Genomic DNA, 27491 nt, shown 5'->3' with positions numbered 1-27491 from the left:
GCAGATAAGTTGAATGTGTCTTCATGTTTAATTTAGCATCGTTCAACGTTTTGACAACTTACAATTTTTTCCTGTGATGGTGCAATCAAGTATGGTTTTTATGGTGAGTCAACATGCAGTCTCTTCGAAGTGTTGAATGGTGCGTTGGTAGAGTGAAGGACATCAATCACAAGATCCATAAATCGAATCCAGTGTTATATTTTTATTTAATTTTTTACGCTGTAGTATTTTGCAACAATATTGCAATTTTACTGCAATCGAAGGATGTTTCCGTAGGCTCCACCTCTTGTGCTTTTTAGAATGCAAAAGAATTATATTTGATGGCACATACGCAAAGATTGTTTCATTCCGAATAGTTGCAACACAGTGAAATGTTCAGTAGTGAAACAATTTGTGCTGCTTGGGCTATTCGGCCAATGGGTTTCGGCCAATCGACCCTTCCTCTTATTTGTTACACGAACACCCTCATGTATCAATCAATGGTTCCCACAGTCAAGCATAGTTGATAGGCCTACGTTTTGGCCGCAGGCAAAGGTGACATAAAATCGTTTTTAATAACTTGACACAATCCTTACTAAGTCCCACCGGCAGCCGAATCTTTTTTTCGCAATATCTCATAAAAACACCTTATGGCAAACTTAGCTATGTGTATCAAAATTTAACATCGTTTTCCAAAAATGTAAAAAATAATCTGACTTCACAACTTATTCAAGAAAAATCCTTACTAATGTGTTGTTTTAGACATATGTTAAGATTGTTATGGAAATGTTTTACATAAAGGATGAGGCCCCAAAATGCCCCCCCTCCCCCAAGGGAAAACGACTTTCTCACATATATTTACCATAGCATTAACAAAACTAGACGTAAAATTATGCAGGTCAGGTGAAAAGAGTGTCAAAATAATAGATAGGAATGTTGGTAAATCAAAATTTTTCCACATTTCGATGAAACATCTAACATTTAGGCGAGACAAAACGCTCTAGTGGAACTAGCCTACAATGTACTACGCGTCTCCACGCACTGTTCATACCAGAATGCTAATTCGCCGACGAGCAGTGCATTGTTCCCTAAGTGCTGCCGGCTAAAAGGCGTTTTGCCTCATGAGTTTTCCGGCAACGAAATATCAACACTTTTTTGAAATGTGAACATTATCTTTATCAATATGATTGAGATTTTTCCTAATTTTAATGCGGCATCAGCTACCTATATTGTTTAACTGTTACATTGCATGAGGTAAAAATATCCATGAAAATCATTATGGCTAATTCTGGAAAGCAGTATATTCTTAGCTAGGGCATATTCCCCCTCCTTCGCCTACCTGGACACCTGGTTGGTAACAGCTTCGGCCTTGGGCGATGTTCCTCCAGTTTCTCCGAATTTTTAGGATCCTCAGCTTCAATTCCTCCGCGTGCGGCCAGCGTGTTCGGGGCCTTCCACGAGGTCGCTGGCCTCTATCCTGTCCCATCCTGTTGAATTATTTTCGCTATTTTTTCTTCCGGCATTTGCAATAAGTGGCCAGCTCACTGAGTTCTGTCGTATTTTATACGATTCACAACATTTGTTTGCCGGTCCACCTCTTTTAACGTCCACGCTTTATGCCCGTAAAGAGCCACTGGTAGAATCAGTGTTTCATACAGAGCAAATTACGTTCCTGTCTGCATGTTGTGGGCCCTAAACGGATGCGTAGTCCGCGAAAAGCCCTATTCGCAGCAGTAATACGTCTTTTCACTCCACGTAAACGTCGTTGTCACATGTTACAAGTCTTCAGAGGCAAACAAATTCTTCAACAACTTCAAAAACATCCCCATCAAGCACTATCTCAGCACCCACACCATTAGGTCTTCCACATCTATGTACTACATCTTGCTAGATTTGATGGTAGGATACAAGCCTCCACTGCTTCTCTACGACCAATTCCAATGAGGTCGATCTCTTTTGCAAGCACCAGGCGCATATGAGACCGTGTGATGATAGTGTGCTGTTCCCCTGCACGCCAGATCTTCTAATCGCGCCCTGGAGTTTAATGTTGAACAATAAGTTCGCTTCAATCCGAATACTTTATTTTGAAAAATCAAACGTTGCACAATAGGGGCAAGAGGTTTCATTAAAGAGGTTTTTAGGCACTGGATGGCCTGGGGCCCTCCATAGCCGTGCGGTAAGACGCGCGGCTACAAAGCAAGACCATGTTGAGGGTGGCTGGGTTCGATTCCCGGTGCCGGTCTAGGCAATTTTCGGATTGGAAATTGTCTCGACTTCCTGGGCATAAAAGTATCATCGTGTTGGCCTCATGATATACGAATGCTAAAATGGTAACCTGGCTTAGAAACCTCGCAGTTAATAACTGTGGAAGTGCTTAATAAACACTAAGCTGCGAGGTGGCTCTGTCCCAGTATGGGGATGTAATGCCAATAAGAAGAAGAAGAAGGCACTGGATGGCGGAATAAGTTTCAGAATATCTCTACATTAGCACTGTCCACGAGATAATGTCCCCTAGCAACACAATTCAAGTTGATTTGGTTGCAATAACTAATATATGACCAAATTTGGTCATATATGAGTATCATAAACAGATTTACAACATGTTTGTTGCTCGAGTCTACACCAAGTGGATTTTACGCGTAGTGAATCCAGACAAGTACACATCCCAACAGTAAAAATTTTGTCTGTTATGCCCTATTCCATGATACCGACTGTCCAGGACTCCGTTGCGTTTCCACCGACTACCCACTTCCACTTTCTGAATGCGTCAATGTAGGCAACTCTCGTTATACGCAACACCATAGCAAGGTACTGCTGCACTGCTATGTTGTGCCTACAGTTTACGTGGAACAAATAACATATACAGCTCACACCTTATTTACCCTTTTCCGATCCAACTGTATCCCCAATTGGTGCGAGGTTATGTTATATAGGGTGGGGTTGTAGCATTATTGGGGGAGCACTACAATCCACCGTTATTTTGGTTCAGCACTGCTAACCTACAGCCAGTAGGTGGACTACAGGAAGGTGTAAGAAGCAAGGCAATGTTCGAACTCTGCTGTCTGTGCACGTTCGATGCTCACAGATTTATGAGTCCGCATGTGGAACACGTGCTTTCCGGGTGGTCCCAGCCTGCTGGTGCAACACGATGACTTTTATTGGCTTCCCATTCTCACCCCGCCGCATCGTTTCAACGCGGATAGCGTAACAGTCGCGTTGGTATCCCAACTATCGTGGCATCATCGGTAAAGCTAGGACTTTTTTCTGGTGGGGATTAAGGGGTTTATTTCAGGAACAGTAATTATTATAATCACACTTGTTTCTGTGAGCGCTCTGTGATAATGATAAAACATTTAGGGACTACTACATATTCTTTTCCATTTACCCTCACTTTACAAATCCTTTTATACCAACATATACGTTATCATATTCTTCTCATTGCGCATACTTATGTTCATCTTATCGCAGAAAATAATAATACAGCTTCAATCTCATTGTTTCTTTTTGCTAATATGTGCGCGAATATAAGAGAGAAGATACAAATAAAAAAAATCACTGCTTTTTTATAGGATGGAACTTCTATAGTTATGAGATGAAGTCCTCTTTTCGTTTTCGTTATTCAAATAGTACCGGCTAAGTAATGGCTTATATTTGGATTAGTGTAAGATTTGTAGGAAGATTTGTCATCTTGTTATTGTTGCATTCCACTTATTGTTGTTGAACTGCTCACAGTTTTTTACAAAGTGTACAAAAGTAGAGGCACCCTGTCCCGAATACAGCCATGGTCATCATATCGACCTGCCTTCCTGTTTCGTGGAACCGATCTGATTCTTTTCACTTACCGCAAATACTTCCCACATTACGGCGTTTCGATGCAATTCCGCTGTTGATTTATGGGAGTTTTTGTTTTGTTCTATCAACTTCCTGTTTTTTCACCTTTCTGATAGTTTTGTTATTGTAGTTGATGCCGTTACTGTTGAAACGGATTAGCTAGAGCTATCGATGACCAGTTTTATGAAGACTAAAATTATAACGTGTTGATAAAACTATTTTGTAAGATGATAAAAGGTAAATAAAGAAATCCTGGTGGAAGCAAAAACCAAATTAAAATTTCCACAGTAGAATGAATATTTTGACAAAGATTTCATAAGATAGGTACACTCAACCGGTGGATTTTTCTTCTCACAATTAGGTATATTTGTTAAGAAAATTATTTTGAGCTTTTTAGTGGAATGTTTTCACCTGTCATAAGACGAGTTTAAACAATCCCATTGAATTCCACCACTTAATTGTATCTTGACAGATACGTATTTCGACCTCAACAGTAAGGCCGTCTTCAGTGTCTCGTAAGTCGAGTCAAGTACGAGACACTGAAGACGGCCTTACTGTTGAGGTCGAAATACGTATCTGTCAAGATACAATTAAGTGGTGGAATTCAATGGGATTGTTTAAACTCGTCTTATGACAGGTGAGGTATATTTGTGTTTTGGGTGTATTAGAATTTTTCACTTCTCAAGAAGTAATTAAAAGTTTAAACAATAGTTTTACATTGGAAGAGCTTATCTAGTTTTGGTCTTGGGATAATTTTTATATAGTTTTGGATAGTTTTCAAATTTTATTCTGCTGTCGTTTTGTAAATGGGAGTAAGCAGATAAAACCAAGTTCATCAGTTTTTATGTTGACTTTTTTGTTTTATTAATGCAGCGTTTACTGCATCAGCAGCGTTGCACAAAGGACGCAGATCGTTGAGCACTACATACAGTACGATTGAGCGTTTGATTTTCCACTTTTTTGCTTTCTTTCTTAGCCAACGATGAATGCGGAGAAAATGAAAAGCTTCCAGCTGTGATCGCTTCAGCACATGAGCCCTCACGTGCCATCAATTGTGCTGCTAATCATGATGCTTTCAGCGGGGAATCACGTTTTGATCAGATTAGGGCGTCTTTTCAGAACTTCAAGGAGAAAAACTGTTTGAAGTCGCCGTCTAAAGAGCGGGTAAGTACACGGAGTAAGCATAGAGTATGGTCAGTTAGCTCCAGTTGATTGGAGAGTGGAATTTCATTTTACCGGTCACCGATGCACTGATTGAATCGAGCTCATTGTGGCCATTCTTTTTATCTCGATAACGATTTAGCTGAACGGGATTATTACCAATTTCAGGCGAAAGGAAAAGCGAAGCTCAGTACAAAAATGGCGTACTCCGACCAAGAAAAGGATTTGATTTGTCCCGACTGTGGGATGGCCACGGAGCTGCCACTGGGAGGAGTGAACCGTTTACCGCCGCATTTTGTGATGGCACGAAAGATTGAGGACATTGTTTCTGCGTGCGGGAATCCACCGCCGAATGTTTTCTGCGAATTGTGCTCCAGTGAGGTAACGGTAGGTATTTTTGTGATTATATGTGAATGCCCATTTTTCTTTAGCTTTTATAAAAATTACCTAATTTTCAATCTAGTCATCGTTTTGGAATTCCAGTTATTCAAAAATCAAATGTTCTTTTGTTCAGTAATTCAGCATTGACCCGTATTTGTCACTCCCCGATTTAATAACGTTTTTTTTGACCCGATTGCATGATGGTTTAGACTCGATTGTGCCACCCAGAAAAAAAAAATCTAGAATGTTAGTCCTCCTTTTTATTTCCGTAAATATTATTGCAAACGGTCCACAACAATCCACATAAAAATTTAAATACTTTATACACAAATTGAATAAAACTGATGAATTTTTGCGTAGCTTGATTTGAGCGACCATCATATAACTGTTTTAATCAATTTAAAGTCACATTGCCACTACGTCTGCTATCTTTTGATAGAAGGCTCAGAAACCCAAAGTGTTATATACCAATCAACCCAGCTCGACGAATTTAGGTGATGTCTGTATGTGTGTAAGTGTACAAAAATGTGAGACGTAATTTCTGATACTTATCATGATTAATTCTCTAGTTATGAAGAAATTGGTGTTTTATTTGTATGGGAGCCCCCCTTTCTGAAGCAGGGGTCTCGAACCATCTCATAACAATTATAACTTCAAAATCTAGCCGTTGTGATTGTCCTCAGACTTAGAAAGCTACATTCATTTTTATGTATATAGATTTGTTAATTTTTATTGATAACGGTATTATTGGTAAAACTTGCACCCTGCATTCTAACAATGTTTTAAATTTCGATTCATCATTGAGGTACATTACATGCCTAATCTTTGTGTGTACACATACGTTTCTTCTCCCTCTCTCTCTCATCGACAGGCAACATCTTCGTGCTCCACGTGCTCGCTCAAGCTGTGCAACTTCTGCAAGGAAGCCCACCAGCGGCAGCGCAACACGTCCACCCACATGGTTCGGTCGCTTGGGGAGCTGTTGAAAAAATCCCGCCGCAACGAACCGGAGGCACGTTCGATTAAGTGTCCCATGCATCCGGACCATCAATTAAAATTATTCTGCACCACTTGCCACCAAGTGATTTGCAACGAGTGCACCGCGTTCATCCACCGGGACCATAAATACACGTCCGCGTCGAAAGCGGGCAAGGTGTACGGCAGGTTCGTGAAAAATGCCATCGAGCAGACGAAACCGCTCGAGGACTACGCGATGCAATCGATTGGACGGCTCAATGACATGTCGATACGGATCAACAGCAAGTGTGAAGCAGTGCAGCGGGACGTTGAAGGTTACATCGACGAGTATATCGCGGCACTGGAGGACCACCGGAAGACACTGCTAAAGCAGATCGGCGAGGTGCGGGAGGCTAAGCTGGCAATGATTATGGCACAGAAGGTGGATTTGGGTAAGCGTGAAAAGAAATAAGAGAAGTTGCAAACATCGCTTTCATTTATCTGTCGTAGTTTTTGGTTGCGTAGATGCTTTTTCAAATATGTTAAATGTTGCCGATTATAATTATCGATTCAGAAAAGGCCGAACAAATAATAACAAGAAGTATTTTGATCTAAAAAGAGTTTAAGAAATCGTTGGGAAAATAGTTGGAAGACTTGATTTTACAATTTCAAATATGTAATTGTCTTAAGTTCTAATCTAATTTCAAATAAAGTACAGCTTGTTGCATTTCTGTTGAATGATTTTGTGCGGCCATGCGCCTGTATTGACATTAACCTAAACACCATACTTCTCCATGTTTCATTCACCAATTTATTTAAAACATTAAAATCTAAAAAGTTGCGATAGTAATTCGTTTTCATTACGGTACAATGCTTCGCTTTCCCCTATGTATGTATTAGTCTTTATTCTTTTCAAAGTGTATTCAGCTACAAGGTTAACCACATCACATAAGATTATACCGAAAAATTATATTCATATTATCAACTTTTATGTTTCATCTTTTCGGCACGCTATTTCACAACCGCTCTGTCTTCGTTAGAACAACGCTCGCTAAACGCACGCACAGCGATTGACTTCGCCGAGGAAATCATCAACGAGGGCAATGAGATAGAGAATTTAATTTTCGTCAGCATCCTGCTGAAGCGATTCGAGCAATGCCTCCGCTCCAACCGAGCGCTTGACTTCAAGGTGACGGATACGTTGGTTTTTCTGCCAGAAGAGATGACGCCCTGCTCCAGGGTGCAAAATCGGATCCCGCTCTATGGGATCATTACGACGCAGAAGGCGGATTCGAGAAAGTGTTCGCTGGAGAATTGTGCCGAGCTTGGTGGACTCAAAGTGCGCCGAAAGGTTGAGCTGTCACTTGTCACCAAAGATTATGAAGGTAGGCCTATGAATCACGGCGGAATCACTGTGGAAACCGACCTTCGCTATCGGGACGATGACTCTCGGCCAGTCTCCCTCAACGTGGTAGATAATCGCAACGGAACGTACGGTCTGTCCTTTGTGCCGGAGCGTGCAGGTGTGATGAGCCTGATGGTTTCTGTTGATGGCAAACTTATTGAGGTGAGGGTTCTTTTTTCGGCAGGATGTTGTAAAATGTCTTGTTTATGATGGAACTGCTTGTTTTCGTTTTTCTCTGCCTTTGTTCAGGGTTGCCCATATGTGCTGCGAATTCACAACTTACGGCCGCACTACGGTGTTTATCATTGCTGTTCCTTCTGCTCCAGCAACGGATCCAAGTATAGTACGTGCGCGTGTGGGAGCGTCATGCCAGGTGGCTACAGGGGTTGCGGACACGGACACGAGGGACATCCCGGCCAGCGTCACTGGTCCTGCTGTGCAAGCCTGCAGGAATATTCGGACTGCGTGGTGAAGAAAGTGAAGTAAACACGCGTAGCATATGTGTTTGCCATCAGTAGATGTTATTTTACGATAACCGTAAGCAAGATGAAAACAGTATACTAAATTGAGACAGGTTTCATGATAGAGAAATGAGCTGGAGGCAAAAAAGGGAGTTTTCGATGGTTTGTGAAACATGTGGTGCAAGATTGAGTGTTTCGTTATTTGGCATATGGAAGCTTCCGAGAATCAAATATATTAAGTTTAAAATCCCAATGGGATGTATTGCCATTTTCCTTGCATATAATAGTTTAGTCAGGATGTTTTAAGATTGATTCGAAATCGAATTGTATTATGAAGTCTATGACACATTGAATATGAAATGTCAATGGTTTGTGGAAAAAAATAAATGCTCTTTCCTCGATATTGTAATTCTTTTTTCGGGAACTTTATTAAAATTTATGGAAGATGATGATGATGGTCCCGCCACATTCCCCTACACAGTTATTGAACACTGGATGACGTGGATAAATTGGAAATGCTATCAAATCCAATAGATATTAATAATGAAATCGATCATATTTATCGTGTCTTTACTCATTCTGGTTTGAGGTTTGAGTTGGGCGAGTTATCGTAAAGATATTTAATAAAGATCAATTTAATTATATTTACAAAAAAAATGATCCGTTTGTTTCACAGACATAAATTTCTTTAAAAAATCTATTACTGTATAGTAAAGAACTTCCATCTTTTGTGGGAAGGTTTGAGACGAATCCTTCATGATTTACTTGGCATTATTTGCAGTAAGATGCACTGCTACAAACCAAGACCATGCTAAGGGTGGCTGGGTTCGGGCCGGTCTAGGAAATTTTCGGATTGGAAATTGTCTCGACTTCCCAGGGCATAAAAGTATCATCGTGTTAGCCTCATGATATACGAATGCAAAAATGGTAACTTGGCTTAGAAACCACGCAGTTAATAACTGTGGAAGTGCTAAATGAATAAAGCTGCGAGCCGGCAATGTCTTAGTGGGGGATGTAATGCCAATAAAGAAGAAGAAGAAGAAGAAGAAGAAGCAGAAGAAGAACTATAAGAAAGTGAAACTGTCTTCAAGCTCAAAGAACTAACTATCGCTCACACCCCGAAAATAAAAAAAAAACAAGTCTCAACAAAGAAGCATCTGAAACTGCTTTTTCTTTTTTATTTTAGGCATTCAACCTAAAGTGTAAAATAGACCTAAATGTTACCCCAAACATACGCGATGCGACTGTCGCCATTGATATGGGACCGTAAATGGAACATTGAAGTTTGGAAGAGTATGGGAGTCGTACACTAATTACCTAAGCACCTATTGGGGGAGGGCGGTCTCTCATTTTCTTTCGCTTTCATGTGTATGTGTGTGTTTTGTGTATTCGAATGTGTTTTCGAAAAACCTGGGGAATAAGTGCTTACGGAATTAGTGTCCGACCCCGTTAGCGTTTCCATAACAATGTAAAATGTCCTCACTTGTCATAAGACGAGTTTATATTATTCCATTTAATTCCACTACTTTGTTGTACCTTTGACTGATACTTATTTCGACTTCAACAGTAAGGCCGTCTTCAGTGTCTCGTACTTGACTCAACAGAATGAGTAAAGACACGATAAATATGATCGATTTCATTATTAATATCTATTGGATTTGATAGCATTTCCAATTTATCCACGTCGTCCAGTGTTCAATAACTGTGTAAAGAGTCATCCAGCGAACCCAATGCTATTCTGTTTTATAAGTAGCCTTCGGTAAAAGCCCCATCATTTATTTTAGTGTCACCTTGTTTTCCAGGTCCATTCAAATGAAGTCAAAACATAAACACTGTTTCATCGAAAGTGCTCTCTATCGGCAACGATTCCATTCTGTTTTTGTTCACAAAATAAAATGGCTCCAAGTGTAGCGCCAAACGTTTACCCCGGTTCTCCTGCAGCTCCCAACTCAACCCAATAACGGGGTAGCATCACCATCTGACATGCATGCAGAAAGAAGCCTTTGTCCCACCGTTAAACATTCCCATGTTACTTTTGCTGGATGCGCAATGTTGTATGTACACACAAATTCACCGCAAAACAAACATATCTCCGGGTCCTACCGGTTTGACCGAGAAATGGCAACAATGCTATTATTTATTTTTAGTCCCAGGTTCTCATTGCCGTTGTCCTACTCGGGGACATTGCACTATGGTCCAGGATTCAGATTTACGCGGAAAGATGCATTTTACGCCAAAACTATATTTTTTAGAAAAAACTGTTGTTCTACAAAATTGTTCGAAATAGTAAGGCCATCATTATGGTTCTACCAAAAAATAGGGTGGCCCATCATATAAAAAAATTAGAAAATATTTTTTTTATTTCTCAGAATATTGACATGTTATGTTCTACAATGTTGTAGCGTAGCTTATTCCAATCAATTTTGCTAAAAAAACTTTTTCTGTAGCTCTTAAGTTGGCTGATTTAGATCAATTTTACCTAATTGGATTAGGGTGTACCTCAAAAAACTGTATTTTGATCTACTTTTTTATTTTAAATTTCTCGAAAAAGTCGTCTTCAGGTGACTTTTAGAGCTCAAAAAAATGCAACTTTTGATGGGTGAATATGCTCAATATCTATTTCCGATCAAAAGTTATAATCGTTTTTCTGTCAAAATTACATTTTTTCATAAGTTGATATCTCCGGTTAGGGCAGACCAAAAAAATATATTTACACAGCATTTGAAAGAGAAATTAATATTCTTTATTATGTCAAAAAATTGGGGATATGTTATTTTTTTATCTCAAGTTATATCAATTTTACTAAAATCATGTTTTTTCAAATAAATTGATATAACTCGACAACGGAAGAAGATACAGACGATATTCTTATAGCAAAACACGCGTTTTAAAACGCCCCAAAAGTCTTCAGAAGATGACATTCGTGAGAAATGAAAAATGAAAAATCTACAGCTTAAACACTTTTTATAAATTTTATCATTATCATCGTATTGCAAGATTTGCGAGAAAAGATGCATTTTCGGTCTGAAGCATACTTTTAAGAAACAAAATTTGTTCTACAAAGTTGTTCTGAATACTTGGGCCCTTATTATAGAGTTACCGAAAAACAGGGTGGGCCATTTTATAAAAATGTGATTTTTTTTTTAATTTGCGGAAAATTGACATAAAATGTTCTACAAAGTTATAGCGTTGCTTTTTCCAATCAACTTTGCTGTATACATTTTTTATGTAGCTCTTAAGCTCACTTGTTTAGAGTAATTTTACTTACCAGGATTAAAAAGAATAGGAAAAAAGAATATTTATAATCTGCTCATTTCATTTTTTATTTTTCACGGATGTCACCTTCTGAAAACTTTTGAGGCTTTTTAAAACGCGTGTTTTGCTATAAGAATATAGTCTGTATCTTCTTCCGTTTTCGAGTTATATCAATTTATTTGAAAAAACATGACTTTAGTAAAATTGGTGAAACTTGAGATATAAAAATAACATATCCTAAATTTTTGACATAATAAAGAATATTAATTTCTCTTTCAGATGCTGTGTGAACATATTTTTTTGTCTGCCCTAACCGGAGATATCAACTAATGAAAAAAATATAATTTTGACAGAAAAACGATTATAACTTTTGATCGGTAGGAAATATTGAGCATATGTACCCATCAAAAGTTGCATTTTTTTGAGCTCTAAAAGTCATTTGAAGACAACTTTTTCGAGAAATCCAAAACAATAAAAGTAGATCAAAAATACTGTTTTTATGAGGTACACCCTAATCCAATTAGGTAAAATTGCTCTAAATCAGCCAACTTAAGAGCTACTGAAAAAACCTTTTTAGCAAAATTGATTGGAATAAGCTGCGCTACAACTTTGTAGAACATAACATGTCAATATTCAAAAAAAAAATATTTTCTATTTTTTTTATATGTGGGCCACCCTATTTTTTGGTGCACCATAATGATGGCATTACTATTTCGAACAATTTTGTAGAACAACAGTTTTTTCTAAAATAGTTTTGGCGTAAAATTTATTTTTCCGCGTAAATCTGCATCCTGGACCATAGTGCATTGGGGGAAGAGGAATGAATATGCATCGCTTTAGTTGCTTAATTTTAATTTGAACTTTCGTAGTATGAATTTGATATTTTTTAGTGTCTGGTAGTTTTTTTTTAATAAAACATCAATATCAATTCACCAGCTTTTGTGCTTCCAAATACAAATAATCGATGTTTAACAATATTGTTCGTAACTAAAGCACTCGACGAATTTTATTCATCAATTTATCCATTATTCAAACGGCCGTGATGCCAAATGGCTATTGTGTTAATCGACTTTATGCCTAACGTCAATATACCAAATGGCATTATGCCAAATGTACTGGTGGATGGTAGTAGAAAATTGTCAGTGATACTTGATACTTGATGGGCTACAGCTCTTCGATAAACCTACGCCGAATGTAGTATCCTTCTCCACTGGACTCGATCCTGGGCCAATCGCTTCCAGTCGCCCTGAACATTGAGCGCCCTCAGGTCCTCTTCAACTGCAAAAAGCCATCGTGTATGCGGCCTTCCACAAAGCCTGCGGCCTCTTCCGGGTTCTTTACTAAATATTATCTCCGCTTGACGTTCTTCCGGCATACGAACCTGTTTACCGCCGAGTATTGTCCGTAGCACCTTACGCTCAAACACTCCGAAAGCTCTCCGATTAGCCTCCTTTAACGTCCATGTCTCATGGCCGTATAAAGGCACCGGAAGAATCAGAGTAGTATACAGCACGAGTTTTGTTTTCGTTTGCAGACTTCGGGACTTCAGCTGGTTACGAAGTCCGTAATAAGACCAATTTGCAGCTGCAATACGCCTTTTCACCTCACGGGTAACATCATTAACGCACGTCATTAATGTTCCAAGATAGACAAATTCTTCTACCACTTCAAATTTTTCACCATCCAGCACCATTTCGCTACCACCACCACTAATGAACCCACGTTGATGGCCAGTGACCATGTACTTCGTTTTGCTGGTATTGATCGTGAGTCCAATCCTCGCTGTCTCCCTCTTAAAAGGTACAAAAGCCTCTTCCACGGCACGGCGATCAATCCCGATAATATCGATATCGTCCGCAAATCCCAGGAGCATATGCGATCTTGTGATAATGGTACCACTTCTTTGCACACTAGCCCTCGCTTCCTCGAGCGCTATATTGAACAGTAGATTCGAGAGTGCATCACCCTACTTTAATCCATCTAAGGTAACAAATGACGTCGATATTTCATCCGCAACCCTTACACTTGATTGCGAACCGTCCAACGTTATATGAATCAGCCGTATCAGTTTCGCCGGAAAACCATGTTCAAGCATAATTTGCCATAATTCATTCCGTTTCACTGAATCGTACGCCGCCTGGAAATCAATAAACAGATGATGTGTCTGCAAGTTGTACTCCCGGAATTTATCAAGGATTTGTCTCAGGGTAAACATTTGATCCGTCGTTGATCGACCCTCACGAAAACCTGCTTGGTATTCGCCAACGAAGGACTCTTCAAGCGGTCTCAATCTGTTGACCAGAATACGGGACATAATTTTGTACGCCGAATTAAGGAGGGTTATTCCTCGGTAATTAGCGCACTCCGGTCTGTGCTTTTTCTTAAAGAGAGGGCAAACGAGGCCGTCCAACCAGCTAGCAGGCATTTCCTTGTCTTCCCATATTTTCGACATAATATGGTGCAGAACTTCATAAAGCTGCTCACTGCCATGTTTGAGAAGTTCAGCCGGGGGCTCGTCCTTCCCCGCAGCCTCGTTGTTTTTCAGCTCTTCAAAAGCTTTTTTAACCTCATCTAGTATAGGTGACTCCACAGCTTGTCCATCGTCGCTAATATTTATTCTGTTCACCGATGCACCGTCACATCCTCTATTCAACAAAGTCTCGAAGTGTTGCTTCCACCTGGCAGCCACTTCGGTTTTATCTGTCAGCAAATTACCTTGGGGGCGATTCAAATATGACGTCCACTACTTTTTGAGATTTCTAGACCCCTCTCCCCCCTCCGTCACACTTTTTGTATACCTTGTATATGTAGTGTCACAAAATCTAAGATAGGTAGATAAGTGAAGGCACCAAAATACGAATTTTCAACTCTAACGTGAAATCTGTGCTGTTATACGCTAGCAAAACATGGTGTGTATCAGTGGAGAACACTCAATGGCTGTAGGTGTTCATCAACAGATGCCTGCGGTATATAATTCGGGCATAGTGGCCTCACAACTAGATCTCAAACAACGAGCTCCATCGTCGTTGTCACCAGAGGCTGACAGCAACAGAAATTCGGAATCAGAAGTGAGGCTGGTTCGGCCACACTCTACGTGGGGAAATCTTTAAACAAGCATTAGACTGGAACCCAGCGGGACATAGAAGCAGAGGCAGACCCAGTGGCTCATGGCGGCGAAGCCTCAAGGAAGAAATAAAAGAAGTCGACCGAAATCTAACCTGGCAATAGGTCAGATTTCGCGATAGCTGGATATCGCTTAGGATGGAGATCCTTCAAGTCGGCCCTTTGCATCACCAGAGGTGTACAGTATACTTACCCATAAGTAAGTAAGTTACGATAGGCCAAAGATTTTATGTGCAGTGGATTCACGAGGTCGGCGACTTCCAAATGGTCGTAGAGTTGCTCCAGCGTATTTCCGAAAGGGACAAAGTTCCGAAGATTGTCCAGCTTAGGGGAGTCCAACCTGTTGTCCTTGTCCAGCAGACTCTCAAGCAGTTGTTTCGGGCAACCGAAGTGCCGACGTAGCTTCTCGATAACCCTCGGGATCGACTCCAGCAGTAGTAGTTGGCCAGATACCAGCTCGAGGGCGTCACCTACAGCCTCATCAAGATCTCGTGGTTCATGTAACCACAGGCATCGTTTGATGCTTTATAGACCGCATAAAACAATGGCCATTGCGCTGGGTTTCCCGAAAACTTCGGAAGCTTGTGCGTTAACCCATTTCTTGCGGCAAACTGGGCCTTTGTAGGTCGAGTCTGCCCCAGCCCGTCTTGGCTGTCTTTCACTACCCGCTTCCTGATCTTCCGCGAACCGCGCCATTTGGCTCTCTTCTTCACTGGTGAATCGGAGCTCTGGCTCAAAGATTCCGGTTTTCTCTTCTCTTCAGTATTTTCTTCCTTTTCCTCAGTGTCCTCATCGTCTTCTGTCAGTATTTTGACGTTCTCCTGGGTTAGCTCCCGCGCATTTTTTTTAAATTTAGCTAGAACTTCCCGCTCGTGAATCGCCAGCAACACAATTCGGCTCGGAAGTTGAAAGATCCGTTAACTCCTTGTCCATGGCCGCAATTTGCTTCTCGAATGTCTTCTGGTTCGCTTCATTCGCTCCATCTGCTTCTTCTTCTGAAGCATCTCGGCTTGCCAGGCCTTCTGCACTTCTTTTACTTCAGCACACATTTGAGGCTCCATTTCCACCTTCTTCCGCTCCAGTATACGTTGCATTTTCTTCTTCCACAGCTGCATTTCAACATCCAGCTTCTCCATGTTTATCCTCCAGGGCAGGCACCTTTGCTTCCACATTAGAAGTGACCATCAGCTACTTTATGGCCACGGGTCTGATGCTTCTTAACGGTCTTCTTCCTTTGGGAATCCTTGGCCACATCTTGACAGGCTTTGCTTGGGCAGAATCACTTTTTCGGCAAATCACCCTCAACGTTGCCCACGCAACGAGAATGGAACCATTCCGAACAACAGTCACACCTTACCATTTCCTCATCCTGCGTTGACGGACCACAGATGCTGCACGGAGTTTCCGTGTAATCCATGGTAACGCTTAAACGATAAATTATTTTCGATTAATAAGCTAATTTCTTAAACTAAATGGCATTATTTTGTGTACTCACAAGAAGTGGTATCTTTCTGCCCACTAGCTCACTTCCGATCTGATCTTTGCCTTTGGGACAGCTACCCTATTCCTAGCAGAATAAGTCGCAATGTTGCTATTTATCAAACATAGTCGTTATATGCACATTTCTTTTAAACTAATTCCTATGCTACTTACGATCTACACCAAACATAATTGTGGATCACTTAAATAACCGTTTGAATATCCGAGTGGGCGGTTGACCGTGTCTGCAGGTAAGTTTAACTCATTTAAGGTTTATTTACATTTATAATTATCTAATTTTATCTTTTTTTAAAGTTTTACCTACTGCTTCGAATAATGCAACCGACCGATTCTACAACATTCTCCAGAAAACTATACCCCAGATATTGATATAATAGATTATGTTATACAAAGAGATGCCCTCAGTCTTCAAACTTACACTAATGAGCTTAGTCTTGCTGGTATGACATGACCGCTGGAAGGCTCTGCCACATCGAATTTCGAAATACTGCTTCTGATCCTGCTTATGAGTTGCTTCATGATTTCGGCCTTACAATTACCTTTGCATACAATAGAGCTTAGTTGACCAAAAAATGCTATGACAGTTTTCGAAACATGTTCACGCTTAAAATGTTCGACCGCGTACTTTTCCCATGGTCTTAAATTACTTGATAAAGTATACAATGCGCGCCACAATACTTCCTGTTTCGACGGCATGTTGTAAGAATTCATTCACATAAAGTAATATTTCGGTGAAAGCATTATTATTGTGATAGAAAAGTATTGAAGTCATTCCAATGTTTTAGTTGCCACCCGTTATAAGCCTAAATCAGTCATTGAAAAAAATGACCTTATTATATTAAAATGCGTGCTAGAAGCGTTCAATTATGATTCACCTTATTTCCGGCAAATGCTTATAGTAAACGGGCATTCCTATGTACATGGAACAGTTACGCGTGTAACGGCAGTATTTGTATTTTTTTTTTTTAATTTTGTTCAATGAAATTGTAGATTTTTATCAGTGCGGGTAAACTCATATTTCAAAAGAAGGCGTATTTCAGGCAAATGTGTAAGTCAAAAGAATGTATCACTCATTTGCCTTTTTCCGAGCAAATGCGCATTTTAAAAGAAGGAATCATTCGTTAACCTTATTTCGGGCAAATTCGTGCCTTTCAAGAAGCAATTATTCACTCATTCTTATATTCTTGTGCCTTATTATGGACAAATGCGTGTGTAACACAAACATATTAAAGACACCCTTACAGGTAAAATGCGCGTTTTAAAAGAAGGAATCATTGACTTGATTGCCTTATTCCGGGCAAATGCGTGGGTCCCTATTTAATTCCTCAATCAAGGCATGCTTCAAAATAAGAAAAATTCTGTTTTGGGGTGAAGTCAGAATAGACATGACCATATGCTATGCTAAGCCAGAATAAACGTGACCATGCTATGCGACGTGACGCGACAGTGCAGTTTGACAGTTCATTGATAATAATTGTTATAAGGGATTTTGTAAGACGTTTCGCGGTGGCCCGATTATTTACCTCTAATGTTTTGTATTGGTATGATTCTGCGTGAACATTCCGTTAAGTCCGAACACAAAATAATGTATGTAACATTTTACTTTTCATTCGTGTTTCTTCAGCATTTCATGCTTAGAATGCAATGGTATGAATAATCTAAAGACACATTTAAAGAATCATATGAAAAACTTTGTTCTAAAGCCCTGGTAGACGAAAAGTAAAACAGGCAAAATTGATGATGGGACCCATCGGAAATGTTCAGCGCGAAATTACCAATCAAACGGACTCCCACTAATTGTCAAAGTAGATAAATACGAGAAAAACAGCTGTTTCGATCTGTCTCATAAAATGCCTTATTCCTTTGCGTGAATCGTGCCGCGTCGCATCGCACTTCGCGGTTAGGGTGCGGCCAGAGTAGACGCGAAATGTAATGCGAATCGAAGCGAAACAGCTCCTTATTATTGATTGTTATTCTTTTGCGTTAAATTTTCGCGCGACGCCGCGTAGGCGCGTCTACTCTGGCTGGAAGTTTACTCTGGCGTGCACCTTATGGTCATTATGCTAAAAGGCACATTGTATTTGATACTATAGTTTCTAATAATTACCACAATGGCCATTAGACTGGCCCAGATTAGTATGGGGAGAAAAAAATGTTGTCGAATTCCACGGGGCACCCCCCAGAATTGTGTCTTTGGGTGAGAAAATCAATCTCTGAAAATTTCAGCTCAATCGCTTGTTGCATAAGCTGGCACATTTGATTTGAAGTTTGTATGGGGATTTCAGCCAAAATGTATAGGAAAATACACCTCCGTCACTCATTCGATCTGGAAATTGCTTCTGATTGCTCGATTGACCGCAGAATTGCAAAAACGGCAGTTGGTATGCTACATAGCAATTTCACAGAATATTGCATGATGATTAAATGAACTTTTATATAGTTTTCGGCTGATTTATTAGGAGCTGATTTGTGTATTTTTGGATTTTTTGATCGAATCGCATCAGCCGAAACCTATATAAAAGTTCATTTAATCATCATACAATGTTCTGTGAAATTGTTCTGTAGCATACCAACTGCCGTTTTTGCAATTCTGATGTCAATCGAGCAATCAGAACCAATTTCCAGATCGAATGAGTGACGGAGGTGTATTTTCCTATACATTTTGGCTGAAATCCCCATACAAACTTCAAATCAAATGCGCCAGCTTATGCAACAAGCGATTGAGCTGAAATTTTCAGAGATTGATTTTCTCACCCAAAGACACAATCCTGGGGGGTGCCCCGTGGAATTAGACAACTTTTTGTTTCCTGGGCCAGTCTAATGGCCATTGCACATCCAACTCATCAAGACAAATGATTTTATTTATGGTCTTGCAATGATGTTTGTAAGAAAACAAGAAAATGAAATCATGTTTATCTATATATTCTGTTTTCTGGGGAACGGTACATTCTGGGGAATGGTTTTCTGGGAAACCGTACATTCTGGGGAATGGTACATTCTGGTGATTGGTTTTCTGGGGAATAGTACATTCTGGGAAATGAATTTCTGGGGTATGGTTTTCTGGGGAACGGTTTTCTGGGGAATAGAACTCAACCGACTACTACTGTTTTCAACGATCTGAACTAAACTTTCAACTTCAACAACAATTTTGTTTATCACTAAAAGAAAACCTCGCCAGAAACTATTTAGTTTTCAAGTAATTTTAAATTGTGATAGCGAATGTTTAAGTTTTTCTCCACTTAGTCGTTTACCATCTATTCTACTTACTACTACAATATTTTTTCTCTTCCTTCTCAACCACTGTTACACTTGAGCTGTCACATCGGGCTTTGCTCCACAGCCAGAGGTGTCCAAACGGCTTCTTAACACAAATATTTACTGCCGCTAACCGCAAGTCGAGCACATCTGTATATGGAGGCCCATATACAGATGTGCTCGACTTGCGGTTAGCGGCAGTTTACTGATCTGTGACTGATTTTTATGTGATTATTTAGGAGATACAAAACTTTGTAATAGAATTTTATAAATTTGCTTGCTCTTGAATTAGAGTACGTATCATAAATATAATAGCCTTGTTTGTCTGTCCGGTGACTAGCCAATCAGACGCAGCACGCGGGGAAATTCTCACAAAAAATAAAATATTTGACACTTCATTTCTTTTTTACTATCAGATGCCGAAAACAAAACCAGTGCCAACCGTAGACAACCAAACACAGCATTTGATGAAAAAATTCACAGACAATAAACGTTGAAAATTTGATTGAAAAAAAAACACTTGCCACGGGCGCTACTGCGTCCACATATAAACTAGTTATTTATAAGAGCTATTTGGTTCGTTAAGGAATTGAGATTTTTTGATAACATATTTGTCACCTTTAACTATTTCTTTCTTTCTTCCTGCATATGTAGGGTAAAACACTACTTGGGCCTATGGATCTGATTCCCGGTTCACTGCACAGAAAACTAATGATTTATACTGCTTGCAAGCCGTAGGTTTATGATTGATAATTTAAAAAAAGCCTCCCGTTTATCACGCACAATATTTTATATTTTTAAACCATTTATTTCACTCCTTATTGATCCACTTATGTATATACATAAAAAAATGAATTTCTGTCTGTCTGTCTGACCCTTATAGACTCGGAAACTACTGAACCGATCGATGTGGAAATTTGTTTGCAGAGGTTTTTGGGGCCGGGGAAGGTTCTCAAGATGGTTCGAGACCCCTGTTCCCTTTGGAAAAGGGGCTCCCATACAAATGAAACAGAAATTTCTGTATAACTCGAGAACTTATCAAATAATAAACAGTTTTAGGCGAAACGAAGTTTGTCGGGTCTGCTTGTAGAAAATAAAAATGTACACCCAACCGGCGGTTGTTAGATTTTCTAACAGTTCTGTATAAGAATCTACCAAAGTATAAGAACAGGGCATATGCGAAATTGTTAGATTCTTATACAAAAAATGTAAGCTATCATACAAATATTGTTAGAAAAGCTTACAAAATTGTTTGATTCTTATACAATACATGTATAAGAATCTAACATTTTCGCATATGCCCAGTTCTTATACAGGTTTTGGTAGATTCTTATACAGAATTGTTAGAAAATCTAACATCCGCCGGTTGGGTGAAGGTTTTAAACTTTCGCTCTTCGTTGCACCACCACTGAGCCGGAGTGATTCTTTCCACTTTGACAAAACGGTATCATCTAAAGAATACCTACCTGAAAATAGTCACAGTGCTTGATACAATCACCACACAATAATTCTTAATTCACGCACTTCAATTTTTCCTATTTGTTCGCACCACTAGAACTTATATAAACATATTAGAATACATTTAAAAATGTATCCTCAAACCGAACATAAAATCACCTTGGCCTACGAACTTCTAGCCGCACCGTGCTGCTAAAAGGCCAGGAGCCTTTTTTAGTATGCAAATAATCCATAATCGTTTAAAGAAAAAATGTCTAATACGTTGACGCCATCGTGTTGCTTATAATTCTCTCTATTTTGAGAAGTGAAAATAATATTATTTTTAAGTATTTGGAAGGAATTTGGATGAGTGAATATATCTCTTCAACCAAATAAAAATTATGATGAATAATACCGTCTGGCATCAGTTTGTCGTGGAACGTGTATATTTTTGTTTACGTCGCATTTTCTACCGTCCCGAGAGAGAATGAGAGATTATGATGTGGAGAGATTGATAGAAAATCGCTTATGCCGGAAATTGAATTGAAGTATGCCGGAAAAGCAATCGCTGTGACTAAAATACGTGCCACACCTCGTTAATTTAAATCAAATAAAAGCTTTTTCAAACGATGGTTAGTAAGAATAGCTATGTATTTTAAGCAGAAGTGAACCCCATTGCAGTATTACATGGCCCACAAAATTCATGAAAAGTTGCTTCCTGTTATAAATATCAATTAAATAATGCTGTCGTACGCATGTTAGGCCGGGAATGGGGTAAGAAACCTTATTTCAATTTTATGCTAAATCATATATTTTATTGTTTTCTCAGTACCGTATATACTGGTGTTCAGTACCGGTATTTTTGGACCTGGAATACGCCAGTATTACTGGTACCGGTACCACAACATGATGCAAACTGACGTGATTCATTTGTATTGGACTAAATTCGGACCCATAAATCAAATGATGGCTGCTTATAATAAACATTGCAATGCTATTGATTTCACTACTTCTAAGACTAAATTGAAACAATACTTGCGTACTCAGTAAATGCTTGGTGTGTATAATTTTCATATCGGATAAAAGTGTTTAGTAATTTTAAGTAATAAAGTAATAAATAAATAAATAAACACTGTTCCATTATATACCTCTTTCCCTACAAAGCTGTTTCATCGCCTGCACTCAAAACTTTTAACTTTGCGTGTACAGAAAAGTGACCCGAGCTACCTACTAGTAGTTTGACACCGTTGGGCTGAATTTGAGGAAACTGCAAGGTATGCAACGACTATTGTGTATGTAGATTGTGAACTGGCAGCTTTAGCATCATAAGATCTAAGCTTTTGAACTTGATATCGCCCGTAGCACTGTGTTGATTTGCATAAACATATTAGTTTTAAATAGTAAGAAGTGAGCCGCTGCTCAAAACTAGAGTCACTAATTTCACCAGAATTTCATTTTGTGTCATAAAAAATGCTATACTCTTATTAAATATGTTGTAACGAGCATTTATGTATAAATTATCGTATTCTTGAAATGATAGAATATTATCCAGTGATTGTACTATGTTTTTGATTTGTGTATAAGGTTACTACTTCGCGTATTTATTCTTCAACCTCTCATCCTGATTAAAATTCGAGGTGATATTAATTTGTAGTAGTGATATGGAAAATGCCACATTTGACCAATAAGCTCAACCATAATTTCCCCTATTCGGTGTTTTTCAAGCTCTCACCATCAATATTTAGTAGTAGAATTTTTTCAAACATTTTGTTTTATGTGGCAATTTATTTACCACCTCATCAGATAATTCTAGTCATACGTACACAAGCTTCTTTAAAATTGATTCTTCATGCTGCAAAATTGATCATCTCACATACTCGATGCAGATAGATAGAGCAGGCATATATGCATACTCGAAACCCCTTCTCCAATAAATCTCTCTACAATCCAAATGCCCAAATGCATTGTTCCATGCACAACTCGTGCCAGGCTATTAGGACTTTCTCCTATAACTTGAAAATAAATTTCACAATAGCAACAGAATAGCTCATCCCAAGTGGTAGCATAAATTCAAATTGTGTCTGCCCTGGGGCGATTTTTCCTTCCCAGAGCTGTATGATCTGTTAGGCACTATATACATAGACGGAAACAAAATTTACGTTCCACTTAATTTTCCCGTGCGTACACTCGATTGAATTTCGAAGGCGGCAAAATATCGGAATAACACGAGGAGACCCAAAACGAATCTGGTCGATCCGAGTCGCACTGCTGTGTTTAGTCGCCATGGAGCAACCGTGCCGCTCTGGGCTTATTATAACATTATTCCGATGATGATGACAACGACGCAAACGATGGCGACGACGGCCGGCCGACAGGGGGCACACGTGCAATCAAATTAAAGTGCAGACTAATTTATGCATGGCTACTCCTGGGCAGTACCTGTTGTCAAAGAGGGTCAGGATATCTGAGTCGCAATTGCCCGGGCCAACCCGTTGAAGGCTCGGCTACCAGATAGGAAAGGCTCATTGAAAACTGTTGTAGAAAGTGTTAACAAAACAATACTATAAATTATACCGACAGATTAGTGGACCCGTGGGGCTTTCGAAGGATATAGTGTGGAGCAGCAATCCCGGTAATGGATTGTATTTGCTCATTCATAGAAATCAATTTCGATGTTCAGCTACGTCTCAATAGAGTTGGTTATTGTCGGTTGGGGTAGATGCATGTGTTTAGAGAGCAATGGTCAGGCATGTTCAGTGTTCAGCCTCAACTACTCTTGCGAAAGTGTGGTTGCTAAATGGGATACGTTTTCTTCTAGCTTAACGTTGCTGGTTTTAATTCCACCCCCGACGGTATGATTCAGGTTTAATGCCATAGTCTAATATTAATGTATCATGGTTTATAGAATGATTTTAATCCTGTGGGGGATGTTCAATTTATTTCATTTCTTTTAAGCAATTTCTAGTTTATAATTCCTTGAGGAAAATAGAAAATATCCAGTGAATTAAATATGTAAAAAGCTCATTTTTTTCATTTGGGATTTGAATCCATTACATCCATTATAAGGTATAAGAACTAACTGAAAATTATTGTACTTGGTTATATTTTTGCGTTTAACACTCGATAAACGTTTTTTCTAACATGCAAAATTTCTTTTTGCCTTGCACACAAAGTGTACGTAAAAGTTATAATTTACCTCGATATATAAGCAGATATATAAGTAAACTTTTTTTTTATGTTGGTGGTTTGAAGGCCCTTAGAATTATATAAGGATTGACATTAATTCGACGAAATGAGGTGAGGTTTGATATGCATAAGTGTATGTATCTGCGTGCGTGAAAAAAACGTAAAATAAGTTTTTCTCAATAGTGTGGAGGTTTTGAACATATGTTCAATGGTGCAGAAATAATACATCAACCCTGGGGTAATAGTCAGACCAACGAGTGCGAGATTAGGTTGATATGCGTCGTGACTGTTATGTATATTTGAAGGAGTTTATCTGCACCTTATGGTCTAATATTTAAAAGTGCAATCTTACAACTTAGTCAAGTCAAGAACAAGACACTGAAGATGGTCTCACTGTAGAGTTCAAAATACGTATTTGCAAGGATTACAAAGTGGTGAAATCAAATAGAATATTACTAACTCGTCTTTATGACAAGTGAAAAAGCCTTAAATAATTTTCTTTTAAAATACTGATTTCTTGTTTGGTCGAACATAAACCCTTATGGCGAATGACCATGACACATTGACCACATTGACCATTATTTTAATTCATTGTTTCTATAATTCTTCGGAATAATATGGAATAATGCTGGGAATGAGAACTGTATAGCCATTCAAACCGACTAATATCTAATATAATTGTGGATTATTGTGTGCTGATGCCATGCCAGTTGTGCTACCGCGAGCTATTCTCCCGAATACTTGTCAATTCTGACTTGATAATAACTCTACCAGTTGCTTTTCATCACGTTCTTTATTGTTGTAGGATACGTGCTGATGGTGAGTATGATCAAAGTCCAAAATTTTGCTATGTGTTTGAGGATTGTTAAAACCTTCGGTTTGCATTTTTTTTGATCTACCATTAAACTCCTCGTATAAAAAAGTGGCTGACCAGTCAATCATAAAATTGAATTGAATAATACATTCAAGTTATAAACTGATTTTCTCTACATTCATTGTTCTTTGCCATTTGGTTAATTACACCCGTCACCCGTCATAATAATCGTTTCCGTTATTTGCAGTATTTCATAGACATGCTTATGAAATTATTCTTCTGATGTTCTTCTCCCGAACGGAAGCTGGGACTCTCCGTTTAACGGAAATTGACAAAAAGTACAGCTCATGCGCACTAATAACCAACGTCATGAGAGCTTTTCCGATAGTGAGCTTTCATTGAGTGTCTTTTATGGAAAGTGTGTCGCAATCCTTCCTTGCCTTGTTTTGAATCACAGAATAACTCACTGCTGCCGGTGTATGGTGGGTTTTAGCTTTGCTGGTAGAATAGAATGAACTGACGCGGTGAAATTGTCAGTGCTTTGTTTGTAGGTTTTTAATTAAAACATTTGATGATTATGTTGGGCAAATTGATTTTCTAACAGTCACAATTACAGGTAAAACAAAAGTTTATTCGCTTTTTCGGTAGCATGGCGCATCATAATCACATCCTGATTTTTTTTAACAAGCTCCTACAATTGACGTCCGATCAAGACACAAAGTTTCAACAAGCTCGTAGAAGAATTCGTGAAAATTGACACAGCGAAGTTGTTTTCGTATCTTCACCTTTTCGCTACATACCAGGAACCAAAATCGTTCTGCCATTTCCGAAGAAAAAGTTTACAGACTCACTGGGAAAAGTGACTACCAAGCTCCAACAAGCAATAAATTTCTCTCGAACGAAACCGCTAGAGCAGAGTGGTACTAAACCGGTATAACCGTGTTCTTATCTGACCCAAAGCAGTCAGCTGCCTATTTGTCTCTATACAGTGTTAGCAATGCACATTGTTTCATTTCCGGTAAAAACAAGATCAAAATTATTTTGACCGTCAAAAAGGTTTTTTTTGGTAAAGTTTTTATTACTATGTTTGTCTTGACCTTATGAACCTAATCAGTGACCAAAATTATTGTAGTCATATTTAATAATTTGATGTCATCAGCAATATTTTTTTTAATAAAATACCTCACAAGTATAACACGAGAAACCAAAAATGTAACTAAATAAAAAAATATTTAGTGAAAAACTTATCGAAGTTCAAAGTTTTTGATTTTTTCATAATTAATACCAAAATAATATGGATCACATTTTCACCGGTATGGAAACAGTGTGCGACGGTTAGAATAAATCGAGTGATTTTCCCTTCTTTGAATCGGAAACCATTCAGAACTGTAAAGCTCCTTCGGTATGTATCGTGACGTACAGGATTCACACCCCTCGATTGTTTTATTGCATTACTCGCACCCTACCTTGTTCAGGTGAATTGTTATCCTTCGTAACCGCTCTTTTCTTATCAGAGAGATGATTGGATAGGTTTCTTTTCATATTTTATGATATACTCGAAGGAAACGTGATCAGAGCAGGGTTAGCGGTTATTCATTTTAATGTTTGCATTTTAATAAGAGACAGTGCTTTTGATCAGGTAAAAGAAGTTAATCAATTATATGGTCTGTCACTGGGTTTCCAGCGATGAGCTGGAATGGTTTGCTCTTTTCGTTGTCCGTTGCTGTTTTTAAAAGTGCTCTATGCCATTTTCATTTCAGTGAAACCGATTATTCACCTACTAAAAACTTCGTATACCAACTGTTTTAACATTTGCATACAATATGAATCAAAATCCAGCATTTCCAAGTTGCATTTTCATTTTTGCAAGATAAAAAGTGTTAGCAAGTACAAATACAGAACACACCGCCTCTCCTCTTCATGATCGGGCTTCGCCATATATATGTACGTATTCTTGCAACTTCAAAAAAGAGCCACTGGCTTGCTCCGAAATATCTACGAAAGCACATTAGCATGCATGACAAGCAGTGTGTCTCACGATATCGTGATAACCCATTTCCGGCTCTGTTTGCGTCGACCTTGTTCGTTTGAACTGGGTATGCTGTAGTACAGCTGAGACGTGTCTCCAAAAAAGTGCATAATTAGGATTGCATTTTATTTAACTTGTTTGGAATTGATTGTGAAGAATTCATTGAATAAGTGTGCATTAGGTGGGTTGTACGGAATCCCAAATTTCAGCAAAGTTTAGCCATTTGTATATCGCACTTTTGGTATAAATAAAAGCCAAGCAACGAATGGCCGAAAGTTTTGGTTCACCCTTGAAACATTTAGGCAAAAGTTTTTGGCCATAGTTTTGCCGTCTTATATTTGGTTTCGGATATTGTTAGCTCAGTATAAAGTACAAAATTTGATTTACTTACAAAAATTAAAATGTTTACTAAAATGCATGCATCGGCAAAAAGTTTGGGTTCACGCATTATATGGTAAACCTGCCATAAGTTTGGGGTCACTCTCCTGATATGCATCAATTCAATTTAAGCCGAATATTGTCTAAAGTACAGTTCTTAGCGTTTTGTTTGGAAACTCACTTTGAAATGTGATTATTCAAATTGTTATAGGGTAGAGAACCACTTGGGCAGCACCCCCTATTCCCGTCCGCAACTTGCATTACTCGATCGCATTACAACCGAGTTACTTGTTGTTTGTACATGGTTAGTTTTTGTCGATGTCTAGTAATGTACAAAAA

The 27491-nt window shown here is 38.9% G+C and overlaps 1 protein-coding gene across 1 annotated transcript in view; it reads left to right on the top strand.

The window, feature by feature from the left end:
- LOC134213334 (E3 ubiquitin-protein ligase TRIM45) overlaps nucleotides 1-8626 on the top strand; it is a 30120-nt gene extending 21494 nt beyond the window's left edge. The window contains exons 3-7 of the mRNA XM_062692318.1: nucleotides 4787-4974; nucleotides 5140-5358; nucleotides 6224-6761; nucleotides 7350-7876; nucleotides 7964-8626. Of these exons, the coding sequence (XP_062548302.1) occupies nucleotides 4787-4974; nucleotides 5140-5358; nucleotides 6224-6761; nucleotides 7350-7876; nucleotides 7964-8200 (1709 nt within the window). The 3' untranslated portion in view covers nucleotides 8201-8626. The remainder of the gene's footprint in view (nucleotides 1-4786; nucleotides 4975-5139; nucleotides 5359-6223; nucleotides 6762-7349; nucleotides 7877-7963) is intronic.
- The last annotated feature ends 18865 nt before the right edge of the window (nucleotides 8627-27491 follow it).

This window comes from Armigeres subalbatus, chromosome 2 (assembly GCF_024139115.2).
Source record: "Armigeres subalbatus isolate Guangzhou_Male chromosome 2, GZ_Asu_2, whole genome shotgun sequence".
In the NCBI taxonomy this organism is placed as follows: Eukaryota; Metazoa; Arthropoda; class Insecta; order Diptera; family Culicidae; genus Armigeres; species Armigeres subalbatus.
Note: the sequence above shows the minus strand (reverse complement) of the source record. Positions and strands in the feature narration are given on the sequence as shown.